At 45.8% G+C, this 23,770-nt stretch overlaps 2 protein-coding genes across 2 annotated transcripts in view; one reads left to right on the top strand and one right to left on the bottom strand.

The window, feature by feature from the left end:
• Positions 1–3,655: 3,655 nt before the first annotated feature.
• On the top strand, positions 3,656–5,703 carry MARVELD3 (MARVEL domain containing 3; the record flags this gene model as incomplete). Its single annotated transcript, XM_082489636.1, has 2 exons — positions 3,656–3,935; positions 4,072–5,703. The coding sequence occupies 2 exons, from the start codon at positions 3,656–3,658 to the stop codon at positions 4,680–4,682; spliced, it is 891 nt and encodes a 296-aa protein (XP_082345762.1). The 3' UTR covers positions 4,683–5,703.
• Positions 5,704–9,204: 3,501 nt separating this feature from the next.
• The window catches only part of PHLPP2 (PH domain and leucine rich repeat protein phosphatase 2), a gene marked incomplete at its 5' end in the record, with an annotated part of 30,708 nt that continues 16,142 nt past the window's right edge, over positions 9,205–23,770 (bottom strand). Inside the window, 12 exons of the mRNA XM_082489635.1 lie at positions 9,205–11,271; positions 12,962–13,193; positions 13,328–13,516; positions 13,944–14,054; positions 14,448–14,578; positions 15,110–15,272; positions 17,898–18,098; positions 18,848–19,003; positions 19,320–19,415; positions 19,875–19,935; positions 20,462–20,664; positions 21,319–21,549. Of these exons, the coding sequence (XP_082345761.1) occupies positions 10,132–11,271; positions 12,962–13,193; positions 13,328–13,516; positions 13,944–14,054; positions 14,448–14,578; positions 15,110–15,272; positions 17,898–18,098; positions 18,848–19,003; positions 19,320–19,415; positions 19,875–19,935; positions 20,462–20,664; positions 21,319–21,549 (2,914 nt within the window). The 3' untranslated portion in view covers positions 9,205–10,131. The remainder of the gene's footprint in view (positions 11,272–12,961; positions 13,194–13,327; positions 13,517–13,943; positions 14,055–14,447; positions 14,579–15,109; positions 15,273–17,897; positions 18,099–18,847; positions 19,004–19,319; positions 19,416–19,874; positions 19,936–20,461; positions 20,665–21,318; positions 21,550–23,770) is intronic.

Raw genomic sequence — 23,770 nt, 5'->3', positions numbered from 1 at the left:
GGAAAGGGGCACGGTGGCTTTGCGGGGCAACACCATGAGCTTGCAGTGAGTGGGGTGGGCAGCACCGGGCACCTCCTTCTTTCAGAGCACAGGCAGGTCAGCCCCTCTTATCACTGAATTTGAGCCCCAGTGATGGAAACCCACCATCTGCCCCACCAATCTGCTCCAGCAACAACGGCTCAGCTCGTTACAAAGTGGTGGAGTTGGTGTGTGTGTGAGAAATATTTTCTTTTTTTGGGGGGTGCCTAAATCACATCTCTTTTGCTTCAAGCTAAGCCCACTGCTTCCTGACCATGCCAACAGCAGATAGGGAGAAGAAAATATTCCCCTTCTCTTGACAGTAGACTTTTACAAGTTTGCAAGTTAAGACACCTCCCTATTAACAAGCTTGCGAGCTGTTAACAGACACCTGTTCTGTCAAATGAGAGGAATGGGGTCAATCTTTTTCTCATAGGTTGTACTTCTAGAGCTTTCTTTTGCTTTCCTCTGGATCCCCTCCAGCTGATCTATTTGCCTCTGGATGGAGGCCTAACTGGCACTGAAGGGGGGGGGCAGAAAAATTTCTTCACGTGTCCTACATGTGACATTCCTGTTTATACACCCTAGCAATGTTAGTTTTTTTCGCAACAGGATGACATTGTGGACTTGAGTTCAGTTTGCCATTCACAATAACCTCCAGTTCTTTTCTGCAACACTGCCGCATCGTCATCGTGCTGCGCTCATTGTTCCCGTGATTATTTATTTATGTGGGACAGTCAATAAATCTGGCTGTGGTGCTCAGCAGTGATTGTGCTGCAGCTCCCAGCTGCCTCACACTGGAGAAATATGAGGCAGTTCATGACTTGCTCCTTCCACTTCCCCCTCCAAGTTCCCAGGGAGGGCACTGAACCAGGTCAGAGCTCTCGGCCCATGGCAAGCCAGGCCCTTCCCTCCCCTCAGTGCAGCAGTGACATCAGCAGCAGCCAGATACAGAAGAGCCCCCCCCCCCCCAAAAAAAATTAAAAAGAGAAGCCAAAGCAGAGGTGAAGATTAATATTGGTGTCCTCCGCTCCCTGTTGCTCTCTTCTGCTGGCTGCTATGTGTTGCAGTGAGAATAGGAACCCCAGAGACGATGCTGACCAAGCTCAGCTGTGGTGCTCTGAGCAGGAACGCAGTGATGCAAAGCATTTTTTTTAACAATTCTCGATATGGCAACAGAAATGGAATAAGATTGACTCAGTTCTACAACACCTTGAAGTTTGTGCTTCACTTGTTAGCAGCAAACACTCTAGTAAAATACTGAATGCATCACCAAATCAACAGAGCTGTGTTTCCCAGCTGTCTCTGAACACGTAATTCCTGCACATCACAAATTCCAAAGAAAGCTTCAGCTCAGGTTGCCGGATGACCCGCAGCAACACTCTGCATAAGAAACATTTATTTAATCCCTTCTTGTGACTCATGGTTATTCAACTTAGTTGTTCATCTCCCTCTCACGGCAGTTAAAAGCTCTACTAAGCAAAACGGCACTGCCCATGATCCAAAAAGTATACAAAGGGTTGCTAAAGCTTTTAAGCTCGTCCTGTGCATGGCAGCAAGGAGGTCTGGGTTCTGGCACATGAACATGAGTGCTGCAACCTATGCACACCGAAGGGTGTGTGCAACAGCCTCACTGCTGAGCATCTGCATGATCTGCAGATCCTAAGCTCCCGAAGGTCACCCCATTTCCTGACTTGTCATCATCACACAACTCCTGTCCCCTCTATCTGAACTGGGTGTTGAACAGAGTCCTTTTGTTTTGTTTCCCTCTTATCCCCAAACTAAGTAACTGTTAAGACAAGTTTTCAGATCTCCTGTCCTTCGTGGAGTCAGGTTGAAGAGAGTGTTTTCCTACAGTGCTGAGGTGCAGAAGTGCTGCAGTTTATAGGCTTCTTAAGAGGTCAATCTATAGGGCTGTTGCTCCTGCAAGGACAGAAGGGTGAAGCAATCCTACTGTTGCCACCAATCCTACAGATGGAGGAAATGTATTTCTGCATCTTAGTGACATATTTGGGCCTTTCAGGGCACATATTCAGACACTGTGTCTGAGACTCACGGTGTGACCCTGTTTCCCTAAAAGTCTCTGGTTTCCTAAATGCAACAAAAGCATTTCTTTGCAATGCTGAAGCTTTTCGAGGCAGCATTTGGCAAACTCTTGAATAAAAGCATTCACTCTGTCTGTGGAGTTTTCTATGCTTCCCTCTGCGTTTCCCAATTGTCCTGCTGTCTGTTTTTTTTTTTTTTTTCCTGTGACACACAGCCTTTCCTAAATCAGCTCTGCCCTTACCAGCCCTGAGAAACGCTGTCACTTGTGCTTGGGTGAGATCTCAGGCACCTGCCTTCACTCCAGCAACCACCACTAAACAAAGGAGCAATTCATTGCTGCCTCTGCCGGAGGCGATGGCTGTGCTCAGCAGCCCCCCCCCGGGACGGGATGGCAGCCAGTCCCATGGGGCAGCAGGACATTATTGTGCGTGGAAGTGGGGCAACCAGTAAAAAGGTGACATCATATTGTCTGAAGTGGCCTCCAGCAAACAGACACAGAAGACGTCTGTTTGGTTCTGTATGGATAAATCTAAGGTAATGCATCTAAAAGAAATCACCTGAACGGGGCCTGCAGAGTGCTGCGCTGGACCCTGGCAGGTGCAGTGCAGGATAGATCCCATGGTGTTGATGACCGTCCTCTGGAGCCACGGGCTCCGCATGCTGTGCAGCCGGAGAACCACCAAAATGCTATGCACGGCCAGGAGAAGCACAGGACACGGCAGAGGCAGTCATAGTGTTGTGATATAAAACCCTGGGGCGCTCGTGTCTCCAGTGCTTCGAGGAGGCCTAGGCACCGCTCCACAGGATGGATTTAGGGGAGTTAGGAACGGTCCAGAGGAGGGCAGCTGACACAACAAAGGGAACGGTGCCGCTGCTGTGAGAGGAGACTAAGGCAGCTGGTGCTTGGGTTTGGGAAGGGCACAGAGGAGCGGGACTGAGGTTTGCAGAGGCAGGAGGTGGCAGACCAGCTGGGCGCAGGACACTCACCAAAACCCACAGCACCGCAAAACGCGTCGCTTGTGAAAGTCGGTCGGTGCTCAGTTTCCAACAGGTACAAACAAGTACTCGTTGCTACGTGTCGGGGGGGGGGGAGGGAACTCCAGGACCTTCTCGCCACAAGGGGCTGTGGCGATCGTGTCCGCCTGAACGGGAGTGGGGACATTGATGGACAGCAAGTCCCTAAGCAGGTGCCGAAGGGAGAGGGCCGCGGGCGGCCCTCACCGCCTCCCTGGGGCGGGGCACGGCCAGAGCTGCTCACCGCCCTCGGGAGGACCCCGGCGGGGCGGAGGCGAGCCCCGGGCGGAGGGCACGGAGGGGACCCCAGGCCCCGGCTCGACACCATACCGCGCCGGCACTAGCCCCGACTCGGTCACCCCGCGGCCCGGCCCGGCCGGGCCCTCTGCCCCCAGCGCCGGAGGAGCGGAGCCACGCCGGGCCATGGCGGAGCGGAGCAGCTCCCGCACCCCGCGGACGGGACGCACCGGGGCGGGCGGGCGGTGAGGGGGGGGCGGGCAGGCGGCCGTGCGGGGCCCGGGCGGCGGATGGGACGGGACGGGACGGGGCGGGCAGCCATAGGGGGCGCGAACGGCGGATGGGACGGGAGGGACGACGGGCGGACGGGGGGGCGCCGGCGGCGGATGGGATGGGGCGGGGAGGAGGCCATGAGGGGTCCGGGCGGCGGATGGGAGGGGAGGGGACTCGGTGGGGCGGGCGGGCGGCCGTGGGGGGCCCGGGCGGGTCGCTGCTATCTCCGCCGCTGTCTCCCCGCAGCGCCGTGCCCGGAGCCGGGCGGCGGGGCTCGCCGGGACACCGCGCCGCCGCGCCGGGGCTGTTGGAATGCGGTCGCTGCCGGTACCTGCGCACAGCCAGGGGTGAGCGGGGCGGGAGTGGGCGGCGGGAGCCGCATCCTTTGTGCCGCTGGAGGGGAGTCCCCGGCCCCGGGAGAGGATCCGTCCCGGCCGCTGGGGCTCGGCGGCCGCAGACCCACCTCCGCCCTTCCCCTTCCAGCCTGCGGCCAGATGGTGGAGGCGCTGCTCGCCGTGCTGATCCTGGTCTGCAGCTCCGTGTCCTACGGCTCGACCGGAGGCTACACGGGCCTCCCCGGCCTGGGGGGCATCTACTACTACCACTACGGCGGGGCGTACAGCGGCTTCAGCGGAGCGGACGGGGACAAAGCACAGCAGCTCGACCAGCGGTTCTACCTGCTAAAGCTGCCGATTGCGAGGGCGGCGATGGCCGTGGGAGGGTCGCTCCTGGTCTTCTCCTGCATTCTCATTTTGGTCGGTGTGTTACGGTTACCGTGGCGTTTCCCAGCGTGGCTGATGCTCGAATGCATCCTAGACGTAGCGGTTGCAATGGGCATGGTGCCCGCTCTGTACTATTTCTTCCATTTTCTGCTGGGGGTTTATAACTCATCAGTGTGCAAAGAGAGAGAGCAGCTTTATCAAAGCAAAGGCTATCAGGGCTTTAGGTGCAGCCTGCACGGGGCAGAGATCGCTGCTGGCCTCTGGGGCTGCGTAGCTGTCGTGGCATACCTGGTTAGCGCAGGCCTAGCCGTCAGGGGGTACAGGACAGTTCGCAAACTGAAACAGAAGCCAGTAGAATCATATGAGCTTTAGAACGATTCCTGCACCCCAGGAAAAGCCATGATTTTTGCCAGCCTCCTGAGACAAAGCAGCGTGCTTTTCCTTGCTTCTGGGCAGCACATCTGTAATGCTGCAGCAGAACACATGCTGGGAAAGTAGAGCTCTAAATATGGTAGAGTCACCCTGTTCCTAACTTGGATTTGCATTATTGAATTATTAGTGAACACCAAGTTAGTCTGATGGCTTGTCTGGTGGCTCCCCTAGTAGAGAATAACTGTCCTGGTGTAGTTGACTGGTTCCCCAGGGCCTTGTTCACGTCCAGTGAGGGTGTGTGACTGTTCGCTGAGAACAGAGCTCTTAAAAATGAGCAATTGAGGCCCATGGTCATGGCAGCTAATTATTGCTTTCTTGTAGGTCTCTTGGAAGTAACAGGGCAGTTTGAACAAGGCATTTATAGAGCCAGCAGAGAATCTGGAAACAAACTTGAAAAATTATGACTACACTCCACCTAATTTGTGACACAGTGCCTTTTCAAACTCTCCTGAAGAGAGCACGATTTTGTAAGAAATGGTCTTTTCTATAATTTGTATACAGTGTTTTGCTTAAAAAGAGGCCCCGAGTTGGGATAATCAGACAAAAGCTTTACGAGCTCAAACAAGTTGTTTAAGATAGAAGTATATTGTTTTCAAAATAAAGTTTTAATGTACAAGTTGGGGAAATGAGATACCGCTCTTGTATTATTTATATAAAAAAAAAAGGTGGAATTTACTTTAAAAATAAAATAAAATTTACTTTAAAAAAAAAAACTTTTATAGGAAATTTAACAGGGAAGAGAAAAGTAGCACTAAAATCACAAAATCATGCCTCAGAATGAAATGTCACTTCAGAGCAGTGCCCACTGTGTGCATTGTCCATATGAAGATGGAACCACCCATTCTGTTGATATAAAAAAAAAAAAAAAACCAAAACCCAAACAAAACCAAACAGCAAACTAAACATACCAGAAATGTACTTTGTCTTGGATATATCTCCAGCTTCACTAGCACCAGTGATTAAATCCATGGAACATTGTTGGAACTTAAGATACAAAAGTAAAACAAATGCTAAATAGGAACACACCGGGGACTCTCGGTGGTTGGTTGTTGGTTTTTTTTTTTTTGGACTTCTCCTTTTTAGTAGCTAGTAGCATTATTTCAGCATAGGGATTTATGTGGACAGCCCACTGTGGTCCCATTGCTTTTAATGATCTGTGTTTCCTGCTTGCTGTAGCTGCTTCTAGAGCTGTACAGTACTATTTAGAGCAAGTTCACAGGGCAGGATTCCTCTGGCAGGATACAGAAAACCACCTAATAATTGGTATTATGAATTCCGCCCTCACAGTGTTCCACAAGTAGCTTTTGTATGGAAGGCTGCTGGGTGAAGTAGCACACAGAGCTCAATGAAGGAGAACCTACAGCACAGCTACTGCTAACCACAGCTATATTTGTCTGGGATATTGCACAAATTCCCTCCAGCGCAGTAACGGAATCAGAATATATAGTTAGATGAAAGTAAAAATCTTTATTGCTAAGTCAGCTGAAAAGTTGATGCAAAAATATTCCTTCTTCCTGGACTGCTCTATACATCTGAATAAAGAACCAATGGAATAGTGTCTTCCAGCAATCTTAAGTTATTTGCCTCTCCAAAGCAACACGAACATAGGCCACAGTGCTGAAGGTGCATCACTGGCAACCTACTACCATACACGGTAAAAAAAGGGATTATTATAGGTGCATGCTAGAGTGGGATACAGAAAATATTCTTTTTAAAACAAAAACCATGAAAAAAGATTATTTAATAAACGGTCCACTGCAATATTTCTTTAACATGCGCTGGGTCATATGAGTCAAGTTAAAAAAAGGTAATATTTTAAAACATGAAAAAAAAAGGAAAAAATAGACTGGAGCCTTCAGACAGTAATGGAACAGCAGACAGTGACTGCACAAAACCAAAGAGGTGACCCTACTGCCTGAAGGCGGCCTTTGGCAAGTGACACAAAAGCCATCATCATCCAGAAGGAGTGCTGAAACTCCTCCAAGGACCATAGGTGTGGCTCAATGTCCTGTGTCCCAGGAGAAGGATTTCAGGCCTCACATCAGCCTGTCCCCAAGAAAGGGAAATAACTTGCTCCTTCTCAGAACAGGATTTTACCTTCTCATCTAGTTGAGGATTCTGATCAGGTACCAGCAATCTGGCTGCTTCCAGCCAGGCCTGTTCCTGGTGCTGGGAGCAACTTGGAGGCTATCCCTTATCCTTAATATTTGGGCCCCAACTACTTGCCACTGAATATAACCTTTACAGGTTCCTTTTGCAGAAGCCTTTCTGGACAGGACAGGGCAGACAGGTCAGTGCCCGAGTACTCTAAGTACCCGTTCTCAGCGAGCATGCTCATCAGCAGGGCCACAATTACTGAAGAGATGGACAAACCATCTCACCAGCCTAACTTGATGGTGGCCACATGGAGCGTGGCAGGTCTGGCATTGCTCAACAGGGACATAAGAGCCCGATGACCCCAAGCTGAGAATATCTCTCAAGTAGCAAGTCTGTTAACAAATGGGACATTCTGAGTGATGTGGCCCTGAGGAGATCACGTATCTATGCAAGAACTACACACAAAGATCGGGGAAGAGACTGGAGAATAGGAAGAGAACTGGGAAAACACTTTCTATCCCCTGCTGCGAGTCCTCCACTAGACTTGCTCATTTATATCTGTTCCATCTGCAGCAGCGCACCTAGGCAGCTTGAAATCTAAGGTGGTGTTAATAAATAAGGTGAGGAAGATGAAGGAGAAGCTTGCTGCCTGTAGGGAGGCAGGAAAACAAAAGGTGGTGGTGGAGGGAAGCACTCAGGCTGTGCTGCCCAGAGTGAGACAAACAGTTCATATCAGCTTAAGCAGAGAACGCCATGGACTCTCACCTAGTGCAAGAGAACAAGCCGTGTTCTGCCATGACAGTTCACACCCACAGAAAATAGGAGCTGGCTGTATTGAACTCCCTTTCTGCTTCAAAATGAGAAATGGAACTGGAGGAAAAGGCTAAATATGAATTCCTTTCATTCCATTCTGCCACTACCATGAAGAGGAGCAGCTCAGAAATCTGCATGCTCCGTTGCAGAGTTTTATGTGTCAGACTGGGCAGGACACACTGGACTTTCCACATCAGTGCAAGAAATACAGACCTGATTTGCATTAACACCTGCCACTCTCCTAGTGCAAGGTTTGTCACAGTCTTACTCAGAAAGAAGAGTGTATTTCTGCATCAGTCCTGTACCGAACAGAGGCCGCTTTGCAGCCCTGTCAGGTACCAGAAAGCGCTGGGCTGGGCACAGATATTTGGTAAAATTATCATCAGTGACAGAATTAAAAGTTACGGTCAAATACATTGGGATGAGCCTTTTCTGCATACTTACATGAAGAGAACATGAAAGAGGTTTTGGGTTTCATTTTTTAATCTTTTCTGCTGTTGTTTCTCTGCCTAAGGTATTCAAATGCTGCTCTTTCTGTGATTCTGAGAATTAGCTTTTCTCTCCATTTCCAAATGAAGCAGGCATTTAAACAGACAAAATTTGAGAGAGTTTAAACTTTGGGAAAAGTTGGGTTGTTTCATGATTACATTGTAACTAGCACAAGGTATATTCTAAAACGTTACGCTCTCATGCATGGTAAAAATACATTTTTTTTCCTAGTGAGAAGAAATTCAAGGTGCTTTGAAATCTTAGTAAAACTCCATTAGATTTTGTCAAAAGATCTGTATTCACAGAATCCCACAAGTAGTCTGCACAGTATTTCCTTCTGAGCAAGGCCTGAATTTGATCCAAAAATATACAACTCAAGCCCCTCAGAGCTCTTGAAAAGAAACTTTCAAGTTTTCTTCATAAATATAATTAATAAAGAAGAAAAGGCACTAGCCCACATTACAGTCAGGATTATTGCACCACTGACATGACCGGGGCAGCTGCTGTCCAGCTCTTTGCCAGCTAAGGAAGACAGATCTGCGTGCTACAAGGGCAGTGGTCTTTTTACAGCCCTTACACAAGATGACAACACAGGCAACCAACTTACACGCTGCACCAAAAATCCAACTGGAAACACAATGCATCTGCCAAGTGCGGACCGTCCAGTTCACCATTAGTGGGACTCTTTTAAACATCTTTTCCAGTGCTGATAGAGATGATATTAAGGTGAAAAGTTATATTTTTCCTTTTGCATTGAAAGCTAAGCAAAAAAAAAGAATGCTTTCACCTTGTTTGTGGCCAAATTGGGCATGTACCATGAAACACAGGTTTGCTGTGACTTTGGAACATGACTCCTGTTTTCAGAGGCAAGCAAAGATGCTGTAGCTGACAGTGCAGAGGTTTATGTCGGTGGAACAGAGCACTGAACACTTCCCCAGCGTATGAAGGGCAGCCCCATTGCTCACTAGCCTTAGAGCGACACAGCACTGCTTACAACTTGGTTTTGTCTTTGATCGAGTCCCTCACTGAAACAAGCACGAGGTCCTGGTTTTTTCCCATGTCTTCTAGCTACAGGAAGCCTCTACTGTGAAGCATCCATGGTGGAGGTGGCCAAGCTGCTGCTGAGCTGGGTCTGTGCTCTGCAGCTAGAAGCACTAGCTCTACACATTACCCTGATCAACCAGTCCAGAGCTGATCTTTCCTATGCTCCATGTAAAACACATCAGTAGGCACCTGCTTATCACTCAGCTATGTTATTTTCTCATTCTGCATAGGCCGATCCCATCATAACCCTCACTCTGCCCTGCACCAGTGCTCATCAGAACACTGGTACCCTGAGTCCTCCACCGCCCTAACAATGTCCACTGGGAAAAGCCCCCACCACACCTGCTGTGGAGTGCTCTCTCCCCTAACCCTAAATAATAAAGTGCTGGGCTGAAGTGGAGCAGAACAGCTTAAGTGCAATCAATAAAAGTGCTTGCAATTAACGTAGGAAACCATTCTTGGGTCAGCTTCATTGCAACTGGCTGTATTCTTTCAAGGAACAACAAAATCAGGTGCTGGGGGGAGGGAGGGGCACTGCGTCAGAAATATTCACAGGACTCCAAACACTGAACATTGCCCCCTCAAGCAGCCTCCTCACCCCACACACACATATGCCAGCCCCTTTCCTGCAGAGCTGGCAGAACCTCAGGGTTCAAGGAGTTACAGGCAGGAGTTGGAACACCTGCCTTCTTCCTAGTGCTTGCAATTTCCAGACAGTCGCTAACACAGAGCTCAGCTGCTGGTCTGAGTGCTCATACAACAACTGAGACTCTACAGTGACAAGTGGACAGCCCAGACCTTAGCACTCCCAATTCTTCCTCGACTCCATTAAGGAAGCAGCAGATGCCTGTACTCCTTGCAGATCCCAGCTCCCCTTGGAGGGCAATACAGCCCTTATGGGACAGAGCTTCCTGGGACAGACAATGTGGGAGCAGTACTTGTAGGGTTACAAAGCTGTGTCAAACTCCTCTGGCAGAGCCGCTGTGTGTTCCTCTTTCTGCTCCTGATCTGCTCCATTCTCCTGGTGTTGCTTCATTTGTTCCTTCACTTCCTCCTCCAGATCAGGTGGCACCACAAATTGATCCTCTGGCTCCATCTGGGATGGAGCAGCAAAATAGCCTGTCTTCTTTTTGGGTGCCTCTGTGGCTACTTCGATGAGGTTGAGGCTCTCCTCCAAGGGCACTATGGAGCCATTGGAAAGCTTCTTTCCATAGAGACAGCATGTGGAAAGAGATTTTTGCAGTTCACACTTTTCCTTGACCCCTCTCTGCACAGTGTTGCTGTTTACACTGTTCTGTCTCCGAATGACGAAGACAAGCCCAGAGTCATCCTCTAGCCCTGGAGCAGAGGAGCTGCACTCTGCAGCAGGAGGCTCAAACTCCAGGCCCTTTCCTTTACAGCAGTGGATGTCCACCTCTACCTCCACTTTACTGCCATTTGTCATCACACCTTCCACAGGACGCTCATCATCGCTATCCAGACCATTGTCAGACTGGTTGCTAGAGAAGGTGGCACTGGAAGGTTGGCGCTGAAAGATGCTTGACGGGGGCACAGGATGTAGGCTGCAACGTCGCTCTTGCCGTGGTAGCAAACTGCCATCAAGACCAACAGCATTGTGTTCATCTGAAGCAGTAGAACCCACCTCACTGCTAACTTCAGAAGCAGACAGTTCACTGCTGAACTCTGAAGCAATTCCACTGCTAGAGGAAGGTGTTGCTGGCTTGGTGGTAGTGGAACTAAATCCCCCAGGACCCGGCAGAGTGAGGCCATGCATCTCACATGTGCAGCTGTCCTCACTGATATTCAGACACACCACCATTGCACCTACATTGTCTTGGCAGCCATAGCTTTGGGCTAAAGTGCAGAGTTTCTTTGCAGCAGCTAGCGGGTCATGTAGGTGGCGCACGGCTGAGACAGCCTCTATATAAGAAAGGTGTTCCCAAAGAGCTTTGTTCCCTAGAAGTAGCAGCTCATCTTGTACAGTCAGTGGAATGGAACTGACATGTGGTTTGGGCAGGATCCAAGGATGCAAGTACGTGCAGCCCAGCATCCGAGTACAGCAAGTCACTCCATTGACCTTATTGTCCTGCAGACAAAAGAAACAAGGCAGTAGCATTAGATCTGCTATTAGATCATTTGGAGAGCAGTCTTTGCCCTGCCCGTATACTGGTTTGGAGCCCTGAGAAATGCCAGTACACAGCTACAGTATAGGAGAAATGGATCTAGGTCCAGGTACCCCAGCACAGATGTTCACTGTACATCATCATCAGCTACAGTAATTGCCCATCACCCATGCTGGCAATAACACACTTTTATCCCACAAGACTTTGTGTCACATTCTGAAGAATTGTAGCAAACTATTCTGAAATGTGCAGCTAGACTACCTGCAGCACATTCATCAGAGAATCTCATGAGTGAGTCTTACGTGAAACTTATTTTTTCAGTATGAGCAAGACAGTGACTTTTTACTTTCTCATTGCAAGGCAGATTATTCAGACCTTAAATACTTTCCGTGTATTTTCTGAACTATTTCCCTCTCTATTAACATATAACCGCATTCTGAAGCGTGGACACTACATCCCGAGGAAGAAAAGAACAACCAGGTATCTCAAACTACTGCTGTAACCTGCAGTAGTATTACCTCCTTCCTGGTCCTGCTAGACAGTCCCCTGGCCAAGCCTGGCACTAGTCTCCTGGATAGAGAATTGCCCACAGCCCTCAGCCTCTTTTCCAAGTCAGTGCATACAGAGAACACAGCTTCCCCAGTGTTTTGAATTTAATTACAGTGTTTAATTTCTGTATCCTCTGGGTGTTAAACGTTGCTACTGCTGCTAAGTACTAAAAACCAGCAGAGGACACATGCAGAGAAGTCTCCTTAGACAATGATATAATTTTATTTTTCAGAATACATTCATCAGCCAGTTTTTAAACCATTTAATGTGCTACATTGATTCCACAGTTATTTTTAGTCAGTGCTATGGAATATAGCACTTTGCAGAGCTATAACACATTAACAGACTATCCCTGTCAGAAACACTTTTATCAAACCTGATACTTTTTAAAAGACTCACTGAGCATAAAACTAATGACTGGTACCGAATTCTCAGATCTTCACCAATGACGTATTTTCCAGGTCTTTGGAACTTCCCTGTTTATTTCCAAGTTTTTAGAAAGTTAACTTTTAGACAGTTCTCCAGAAATAATTTTAATACTATCACATAAAACCAATGAACATTTCTGTCTTTTTTGTGTTAACATTTTTACCTGTAATATACTTTATATCCATGTTCTACATGTCTTAAGGGACACTAATCCTGTACCTTCACCAAGTAAAACATGGAAGAAATACAAAGGAAGGTAACTTGAGTCATACTTTTCAAGAAACACCAAAGATATTTTGTGGGTATTGAGACAAGATGACATCCCAGGACCCTCTCTGTTCTCCAGTGGCTCCTCTCCACGCACACCCAAGTCATGCACAGTATTATGGTCCTCCCCTCCTTTAGCTCCACACCTATTTTCTTTCCTCCCTTTCTGCCCAAGCCGTCCTTGGCATCCTGTACCTGTAGTTCTCAGGCCACAATGGGTGTTTCAGGAACATGCCATTCTGAATAGCTAATCAGGAAGAGAAGCTGAGCAGGAAGCAACAGACAAGTCACTCAAACAACTTCATGCCATCCTCTCCCCTGTAGTATTGTACAGGCAGCACAGCTCATGTATTTGTACCAAGCTTTTATGGGAGGGTGGAAGCTGAAGCGAAAAGGGTATAAACCAACCTCTGTTATAATGGCTTTTTGCTCCTTGACTCTCTTGGCTTCTTCTGGACATTGTTCAAGGTTGAAGACTTTGGAGAGAGGCAGTGGTTTTCCACTTCGGCACAGAATGGCTTGGCACGTCCCCACATTGGCCACTGTCAGAGAGAAGTTGCTGGCTGGATCGGCCACATCATGACGAATATAGCAAAGGACAGCAGAGGAACCCAGCTTCTGCCCAGCCATGCCCAGCTTCCTGTTGGAGGAGAAGGTGTAGGAAGGCTCCAGACTCCAGTAACAGGCTTTCTGGAGGGCTGCCTCACCCCACCTAACACATTAGGTGATATACCTATGCAGGTCCCACCAGGACCAGCCTGCTCACTGTCCTACCTGTGGGAGACCAAGAAGGTGTTGGACATGAACATGGTGTCTGACTGCTGTACCTCCTCCAGGAGCACATCGGCCATGGTGCACTGCAGCAAACGTGGCAGCTCCTCGTTCTTGTCACCATCAAACATGCCATACACAGCCTCCGCTCCCTCTGCAAAGCTCCCCAGTGCCAGGGATGAAACACACAGCCTGTTAGAAAAGCATACAAGCAAAGTTAGTATGTCTCAAAAGATTATATGGTCCCCAAAACCACAGCTATAAGGCATCTTGCCACGAGTGCTGTTCTCACAGGGCAGCAAAGCCACTGTCCCTACATTCACTGCCCCATGAGACGTACAGCTGCAGTTTATTATTGGAACTCCCGAACCCTCCTTTACCACATTCAGGAGTCGCAAGAGAAAGGAAAAGCATCTCTGCTAGGGTGGGAAGCAAAGTTCAAGTGACCCAGGACAAGCATGAAAACTGAGGGAAAGGACAATGTAGTGGCTTGAGTTACCAAGACTTAGCAAGAGAACTGGAGAAACAGAGGGACGGATGAGCTTTTGAGCAAAACAGGTCTCCTTGGGTGCTTACCACTGCACTCCACCTATCACCCTGAGAAGACCAAAATACTCACTTATTTCTTTGGCCTGCCATCTCAGCTACTCCATGACTCCAGAAGGTAGAAGTGAGTGCTGAGTCTGCCGTGAGGGAGGGCTTTGCATCAATCTTCAATGTGGTAATGTGACTACAGAGAGAGAAGAACAGAAATTCTCTCCTAGATCCTACTGAACAGTTTGTAGCCAAAGGACCTTGTCTAGTCTAGAGTTTTAGATAGCAGCCTGTGGAAAGAAATGCACCAAGGAGAGGAGTTTAACGTCTTGGCCTTCTGGAGATGTCTGACTACTTATGCCAGAGACAGCTGGGAGAACCCTCATACCATCTGAGAAACTGCTTGCTCTGATGATTTGGACCCAGACTTTTCCCTTCCTATAAGGTAGAAAGCTTCAGCTGCCTCAGGCAGGGAACATTATAACATATGGAGTGCTGTGATACACATTTTACTATTGCATTTCCCCTCCTAGGAAGGGCTAACCTTCCCTGTGCAGGTCACTACTGGGTTGTCATCTCCACAGCTCACCTGAAGATGTCCAGTGTCTTGTGTTCTAGCACCAGGTTTGTGTTGCCGCTCAGGTCCAGCTCTTGCAAGGTACCCGGCAGTGCCTCTGGGATTAGGATTTCAGTTAACTCATTGCAGCTCAAGTCCACAAACTGCAGCATCAAAAAAAAACAAACAAAAACAAAACAAAACAAAAAAGCACAATGACACAGAAAATATTCTGTTCTCTCGTGTGATCAGTTACTCCAGTGCTCCTTCCAAACATATGACCCCACTACTGACTGTATCCCACAAAAAGGTCATGAAAATAAGTGTGACCTATCAGTAGATTTATATGCAGCAAACACTTATAACCTGCAATAGCCAGCATTCCAATACTGAAAGAATAGGTCACACTAAAAAGGACTACATATACAAATCTGTCAACCTATATAACACTCCCTACTGCCTCAAATGGTAAACCAGAAATACACAAAGTCAGAGGCAGATGGTAAAGAAGAATGAAAGATGAGCCATCTTTGATCAACTCAGAAAGGCAACAGATCTAGAATGTATATTCTGTACACTCTTCTCAGGTTGATCAAGGAAAATGCTGGGATCTCCAGTTCCTCTCCTAGCAGTTACTCATCACTCTCCAACTCAAACTCTCCCCTCATATCTCTTTACCTTCTCCATAAGAATACCTGAATACGTGGCAATTGTAGGATCTCTGGAAAGATGCTGATTTCATTAGAGTGTGCAATAAGTGTATGAAGTAGCTTGCAGTTTGCCACTGTTGTGGGAATTGTTTTCAGTTTGTTGCCGCTCAGATTCAGCTCTTCCAAGTGTTCCAGCTTACTAAGTTTGCTGAAAGGGGAAAAAAAAGAATACTACATCTTATTTTCCAGAACTTATCGCTTCCTGAACCTGCAGATAAGGTATCCATAGACACTGCCCTTTATGAGCTACATTTCTAATTTATTGATAGGTGACCAAGAGTTCTAAGGATTCTCTAATAAGAGCTCAGGGTCCCCAAGCCTGGCTTGGATTTATACAACACACAGATCCCTTCACCCCTGATTTCTAAAGCACTAAAACAGAAGACATTGTAGTGTCTTAATTTTAAAACTTGCAAAAAAACCCTAAGCTGTGTCAGTGTACTTTGCAGGAATAAACAAATTTACATGAAAGTGGTTGCTTAGTGTGACGAGTACCAGGTACTGGTAAAGCCTGGACAGACGATACCAATATTGAATTAATTGTGCTGACTTAATAAAAAAAAAAAAAAAAAAAACCAACACCAAACCCTTAGACTTTTGTGCTTATGTAACAGAATGTGCTGTTTTTTATGAGACTGCAAATTAAGCTGATACAGAAGTTTACCAGTACAGCACTAGCTCTCTACTATATCCCAAAGAAAATATATTTGATACCCCAAAACTGGACTGCAGATAATACTAAAAAGTAATAATGAATTAAAAATTCAGTGTAAGTCCTTCTAGCAGGATTCTGTGGGGAGGCACTTTTGATTCAATGACAATCAATAGATCAGTGAATAGTAAGAAAAACACACACACACTCTCACCAAATTATACCTACTAAAATTTGCAGACAAAAATATTGTGGAATCTCAGTTTCAACATACAGTAATATGAACTATTTGGTAACATGAACTTACCTTAAGAGCAAGTGATTTAAATTAGCTAGATAATGCTCTGCACATAGGAACTCATACAAGTCACAATTAGAGACAAAACAATCCTCAGAGACATGGCTCTGAAAAAGGCTTGAGTCAGATGAACAGGTACTTGGAACAGAACAAAGATATCACCAGAAGGGGACTCAAGTAGATGCTCACAACCAACATTATCTGCTTACGATGTCCAGCAGAGCAGTGTCGAAGTTCTGCTGTCTACATAGCCACAAAAGCATCGAGAATTTGGAAAGGGTTCAGAGGAACCCTCCCTGCATACGAAGAAACTAAAAAGGCTGAGTATATTTATCATTATGCACAGACACATGAAGTTTTCTTGGAAAATCATAGAATCACAGAATGGTTAGTGTTGGAAGGGACTAGTCTACTCTCCCTGCCTTGGGCAGGGCCATCTTTCACTGTATCAGGTTGCTCAAAGCCCCATCCAACCTAACCTTGAACACTTCCAGGGATGAGGCATCCACAACTTCTCTGGGCAACCTGTTCCACTGTCTCACCATCCTCATCATAAAACATTTCTTCTGTATGTCCAGTCTAAATCTACCCTCTTTCAGTTTAAAACCATTGCCCCTTGTCCTGTCACTACAGGCCTTGGTAAAAAGTCTCTTGGTGCTTTTCTTTTAAGCCCCCTTTATGTACTGAAAGGCTGCAAGGAGGTGTTTCTGAAGCCTTCTCTTCTCCAGGCTGAACAACCCCAACTCTCTCAGCCTGTCCTCATAGGAGAGGTGTTCCAGCCACCTGACCATTTCCATTGTCCTCCTCTGGACCCACTCTAACAGGTCCAGCTCCTTCTTGTTCTGGGGACCCCAGACCTAGATGCAGTGCTCCAGATGGGGCCTCATGAGAGTGGAAAAGAGAGGAAGAATCCCCTCCTTCCACCTGCTGACCACACTTCTTCTGATGCAGCCCAGGATACGACTGGCTTTCTGGGTTGCAAGCACACATTGCCAGCTCATGTCCAATTTTTCATGCACTAGTATCCCCAAGTCCTTCTCTGGAGGGCTGCTCTCCAGGCTGTACTGACACTGGGAATCGCCCTGACCCAGATGCAGGACCTTGCACTTGGCTTTGGTGAACCTCATGAGGTTCACATGAACCCACTGCTCAAGCTTGTCAAGGTCCCTCTGGATGACATTCCTTCCCCCTAGCCAATCAACTGCACCACAAAAAAGTATCTGATACTACGTAGTTTTCATACCACAAAAAGACAGTGCAATATACTGGTAAAAAGAAGCACATGAAACAATTCTCACTGAAAAATAAGATGCAGGCTTATTTAACTGAGAGCAACTACAATAACTTAGTAGGAACACACAGGAGTCTCCAGCCTCTTAGATTTCTACACTGAGCACAGATTTATCTCTATTTGAAGTCCAAATCATAAGCCTGGGGTACAAATTAATGGATGAAATTATATGAGCCATATTGGGCAGAAGTTCAGACAAGTCTGACTGAGGGTCTTCTGGCAAACTGAAAAGTGGAAAAATGCAGCACAGCAAGCTGCATACCAGTAGCACTGAAGTTGCAAAGAAATACTGTCCCCATCCCCACACATACATCCACCACAACTAGGAGGACAGGAACCACTGCAGCCAACAGTACCCTGTGCCAATCCCCCTTAACATGCTGTTCCTCAGTGTGTGTGTAGGAATGGCAGGCTTTTGTCATCAAGCCATAGGGAAAGCATCTTGCTTTGACATCGATTCATGTTCAATTGCAGTCAGGCAGTGCTCACCAGGAGGATGTTGCCTATCTCACCCACCAGCTTTACTTATTACCTTGCGGGGAAAGTCTGTAGGTTGTTGTTCGCCAGATGCAGGATCCGTAGGCTCGGGTGTCCCACCAAGACAGGGATGCATTGATCTGTGAGGTTATTATTGGTCAAGTAAAGCAGCTGCAGCATGCTCAGACTCTCCTCCCCTGTACATGCAGAGGGCAAGGACTCCAGGCTGTTTGCAGATGCATTCAGGTACCTGAGGCTAACCATAGCAAGTGCAAAAATCAGACTTCGCATCATCCAAACCACTCCATTAACAGCAGGTAAAGGAGCTATACAAATGCCAGTGTGGAGAGACGAACAGCATTAGACAGGAGGCCAGACAACACAGTGTAACATCCCCACGCACGTTAAGATTTACTAACAGCTTATTAGCTATATAGCACTGGGGATGCATGCAGCATTTTACAGTAAACTGAGTACTGAAGACCCTGTGGAGGTGGGTGGGTAATACTGGAAGCAGACTACATAAACTTTTACTCAAGAGTCTTTAAAAGAAGAGTTGACTCATGTCTGAATAGACAGTTATGAAGGGTTGTTCACAGTCCCTCTCACTGTTCTCCAATGACCTGATGTACTTTCTGCTGTAATGTCTGAAAATCTGTATGGCTTCTTTCCTTTGCACCTGAATTTACACTCTACTTTTAAAGACAAAGCTCTTCAGGCAGTAACATGATCTTAGAACCAGTTGCAACTGAAGCTAATTCTTTCATTGGTTGTTGGGTTAGGCAAGCCTCTGTTTTCCTGTAATTAAACAGTAACATGGACTGATTCCCTCAAATCAGCTTGATGACTACCCTTATGGCACCTGAATTACCTCATCATAAAGTGCACACCTCAGTATTTCTTACGCAAATGGCACCTTGCAAGGACAGTCATGCAGATGCCACTATCAACCTTTGGAGCTGTAAAGGCTAACACAGACAAAAGACACTCGCTACTGCCACTCACTTCAGAGCCTTGACAAAGAGCGTCTCTGGGAGTTTAGTCAACAGGTTGTGCTGAAGGTCCAGCACCTCCAGTGGAATGTGTTCTAGAAGAGGTGGGAGGCTCTGCAGACGGTTGTGCCCCACCATCAACTTCCGAAGGCTCAAGCTGCTGAGGATCCTAGAAAGACACAAGGTTTTCTTTATCAGCTTGGTTCACTCCTCTTCACGTCCACAAAGTGGGAAAAGGTAGTATTTAAGCCATTATAATTTGACTGAAAAAATGAAAATACACTGATCCATAAAATGTACACAATGACAAAGCAGTAAAACACACATGGTAAGGTGCCTCAGTCACTCTGAACACAGAGAAACTAAGTGGATTTTATCTCTGCACAATAAGGAATAAAGTGACTGGAACAGCACTGCTTCTTTCTCCCCAGTCAGCTCACCATAGAAGAAAGCTCAGCTCTTGTATAAGAAGAAGGTTTGCTGACCTTGATGGAAGCTCCACAAGGAGGTTGTAGCTCACATCCAAAACTTCCAGTTTCTTTGCTTCACAGGCCCAGTCTGGAACACACTGCAGTTGATTGCTGCAAAAAGCGAGGAGGAAAAGCTAGACACCAGCACTCCATATGGAACATTCCCTATTTGAATGCTACATGACATTAGTGACAGCCAAACCAAAAACAATAGGCAGAAAAATGAACAACAGTACCTCAGCTAGTCACGTGGAATTTATCTCATGGCTAGCTGTATAATGCAAACTGAGCTGGTGCATGAGTAGTAGAAAGTACTGATGCAAGGCTCTGATGATCAGGCTCTTTGTTTGCAGCACTGACATCAGCAGAATTGGCCACCCTACACCATCCTGCTATTGTGCTTCAACCCAGAACTGAAGGGAAAGGTGATCAGGTCCTCTGGGTGTCCTATCTTACAGGTCACAATTGCTCTCACTCTTTCAAAAGCTTAAAAGCTTCAGAAAATTTCTGCAGAAAATAGCAAAGGTGTCCAGATACTTGCTTTATATTCTGTGGTGTATAGTCACTTACTGAGAGAGTTCTAGACATGTCAGTTGACCAGGAACCGGATAAATATTGACAGCTGTCAGACCTAATGAAGTAAAGCAAGTAATTATGATTGAAGAGCTTCAGACGTAAAAAAAGCACAGAGAAGCAGACAGACTAGCTGGCAAGTGAGATTTGTAGTCTTATTTTATGGATACTCAAGGCCTCTACTCATCCTTCCCAGGACAGAGTTCACACTTCATATGTCTCCCATATGGCACTACGGCTTTTCACTATCCCATTTTTCCATCTGCCATGTGGGGCACCAGATACAAGGGAGAACTGTACTTTTATTTGTGGACTCCCAAACAGATCTCACTGGAAGACAAATTCCTTGGACAGTAACTCAACACCACAACCTCCCCTTGTTACACAGCCTGCGCACATACATGCATATGTGATCCCTAGGAGCTGACCTCAGAAGACCCATCACATATGGTTTCACTACTGTAACATCAGCATAAGTATTGTTTTGGTGTGGGAGAGGGTAAAGGGCTGTTTTCCTTTGTTCCCAGGGCTTGAAGAAATAAGGCAAATAAGGTTAAGAAGGTTAAGAAGGCAAAGAGACATACAGTTGCTGTTGGCATAGAGGGCCCGAAGAGAGAAGCCACTCAGCGTCAATTCCTTCAGCTTATTCCGCTCACAGTGAAGCTGCTCCAGGCTGCCCAAGGAGCTCAGATCCAGATCTATCATCTGATTGTCTCGTAAATCCATGTAAGTCACAGATTTGTTCCCCTCCAGAGTGTCAGCTGCTGTTCTCTTCAGGTTGTTCAGCCTAAACACTCAGAAATAACAGTTATAAAGTCAGAAAATAGGATACTGAGCGCTGGACATCAGTAAGAAGAGAGAAGAAAGAAGAAGAAAGTAAGAGTTCTAGTGAAGGCTAACACCAAAGGTGAGCACAGTGAAATGTGTGAGGACCAATGGTGGATATCAGGCAGTGAATATAATGAGAAACATTTCCTTTGTCTGCACTGCTATGTGAAACCATTTTACTCATTCCCCAGTGTTTAAGAAATTCTGAAGACCAGTCTAGAAGTTAGAAGCCAAGCCAAGGAACAGATAATTTACACTGACACAGGAAACTAATACAGAGACTAAGTACTAGCCTGCCTTGTCACAGACAAAGAGTTCTTTGTCCCTTTCTGAAAGCTCTGCAGTTGTCAGCCTGGAGAATCATGATCGCACCTTGGGAAGGGGGGCGGGGGGCGAACTAGAGGGCTGAGTGACATTCAGTGACTTCAGGCATTGCTCAGTTAACCTTGCTTCTCTAAGTGAACTCTGCACATCCTAAAAGCTAAAGGATCAGTAAGAGAAAAAAATTACACCCAGTTTATTGCAAAATGTACTAGAAGTTACACAGCTGCTCTGCTGTAAATAGAAACTAGCAAATTGGTTTATATATGCATGCAAGTTTCCCCTCCCTTACCTCAGGTCCACACTTTTGATGTGACTCATACGGTTCAGCACTGCAAGGTCCAGCGTCTCTAGCAAGTTCCCTGCCAGGGATAGTTTGTCTAAGACGACGAGTTTCTCACAAATTGCTGGCAGTTCACAGAAGTTATTGAAGGAAAGCCCAAGACAGCTGAGCTGTTGCAAACTTCCCAGTTCTTCTGGTAAGGACGTGAGATAATTCCCGTCAAGCCAGAAGGTCTGGAGACTGCAGCAGTGAAGAAAAAGAAAATAATTCAGCAAAAAGTAATGAACATCATATTTAGCATTTTCAGTCAATTTCCTCATATAGCTAGCTGGTCTCAGTGTGGCTATTTTTTAAAGCTACCTAACAGCTAATTTTATTCTTGTACACATGAAGTTACTGCAGTACTTACGCATGTAATAGGCTTGGAACTGCACATATGCAAAGCCAAATAGTTCCTAGATTATTCTGGAGGTAAACTTCCAGTTGTGCCAAAGATTTTAAGTTAACATAAGCAAAATACAAATCAGTACTTATGTTGTAAATGAAAGATATTTACTTAATCACTTGGTTTTCTACAAATTAAGAACTCCTCACTTAGCATGCTGGACAATCTTTAAAAGACCTATGACAAACTAAAACCAAAACTGACAGCAGTAACAGTACAGACCTGTTTCATAAGAAACAATAAGAATCAACTGCACCTTCATCATCCAGTTGCTGTCATCTCTTATCACTATTACGGCACTTATTCACATCTATGGCACTTATGGCACGGTTTACGCACAATTCCTACCACACTAACGTACTGGTAACAGATTTTTACATTCTAGTTGTCCTTTCAGACACTTGGAGAAGAACAGGGTAGCTTTCTGTTGCAAGATGAATTGGTTTAAAGTTTGCATGACTTTTGAGACTCAAACCCCCAAAATACAATTCCCTCATTATGATTATGTTCCAATAAAAAACTTTCTGAACAGTGTTTAGTGGTGGTAGATATGCGATCTGGGGCCATAAAAAGTTCTTAGGAATAAGGGCTCAAGGGGTCATGAAGATGACTGGACTCATAACTAAGTTGTAAACCTCTGAAAACTGTAAGCCTGCACACAGCTTTTTCCTCAGTTTGTATGTGGTTAAAAGATCTCTCTGGAAATGACTTGTTCATATCCAATGTAGCTTCAGATATTCCTTTTTTAAAGATATAAGCTGGAGGAAGAGCAGGCAACAACGAACCAATAGCTCAATATCAATGTTTATCTAAAAAAATGCAGCAATAGTCTTGCAATTAAATTTACCTAAGCTTAAGCTTTTATGCATTCTGGATAGCTACTGGGGAAAATGGAGAAAGTTTTTACTCCAGCAAACACCATAAGACAAAATTTTCAGAAGGTATTGCCCAAGTATTTCCATGTTAAAATCCTATTTCTAACACATAAAGCAATTAATTCTGTAGAAAGCTACCAAAACGTACTAATGCTGACAAAAATCACTAGACCTCTGTGAAAAGCTACCACAGAAAAGCTTTATACAATAAATTAAAATGCTAATAGAAACTGCATCAGTATTGAAAATATTAAATACAAATAGTAAACAGAAATTCAGAAAGTCACACACCTCTGCAGCTGCAGAAAAATGCACATTAAGTTATTTGAGAAATACTACAATTGTCTTCAGACAATGCTTCATCTGCATCATGTTTCTTCATGTTTTCTACATCAGCAGCTGTAACGTTTTAATAGTAGCAATTAAGGAATTGCACCTGAGACTGCCTTTGGTCCTATAAGGTACCCTTATACTTTAAACTTGCATACAGTTAAGAAATCTGCAATCCCTTTTGTGTAAGACATTTATAAATACTGCAGCAATATAACCAGCATGCTCTTGCTTCTATAAACTAGGTCCACAGGCTGGGCCTCAGAAAGCTGAAGTGATCTCAGAAAGCTGAGCTGATCTCCACAGATGTTTGGGAATGCAAGATGGCAACTGATGTGAAGAGAACATGATGCATTCAGATTTCCATAAAAATTGGTCATAAACCCACAAGAAATCATACAAGTCACGCAAAAGTAAAAAAAAAAACACCCCCCCAAACAATGGCTCACAGAGAACATAAAAAGCTTCAAGTTTATTAAACTTTAAGTGAGAGTATATTCATATGCTTAGAAGCCTTCCTGTTTACTCTAGCTCAGCAAGGTGGCGCCTGTGATTCAAGGCATCATAACCAACTATTAAATGCCTTCCTATGCCACTCCAAAATAAGCAAAGTCCATTCATCTCCTCTATCAGAAAACTGATTTACACTAATATATTTTACATAGCTAGCAGAATAGGCAGGAAGTCACAAATGATGAATAACTTTCTCCATACCAGTCACTTAAAATGGCAACTGTATAAACATACTGAGATCTTCATTTTCAAGGAAAAACAAATCTCATTGGACATTTTGGTTTTCAACATTCTGCTG

The sequence above is a fragment of the Vanellus vanellus genome, assembly GCF_965231255.1.
Source record: "Vanellus vanellus genome assembly, chromosome: 12".
Lineage (NCBI taxonomy): Eukaryota > Metazoa > Chordata > Aves > Charadriiformes > Charadriidae > Vanellus > Vanellus vanellus.
Note: the sequence above shows the minus strand (reverse complement) of the source record. Positions and strands in the feature narration are given on the sequence as shown.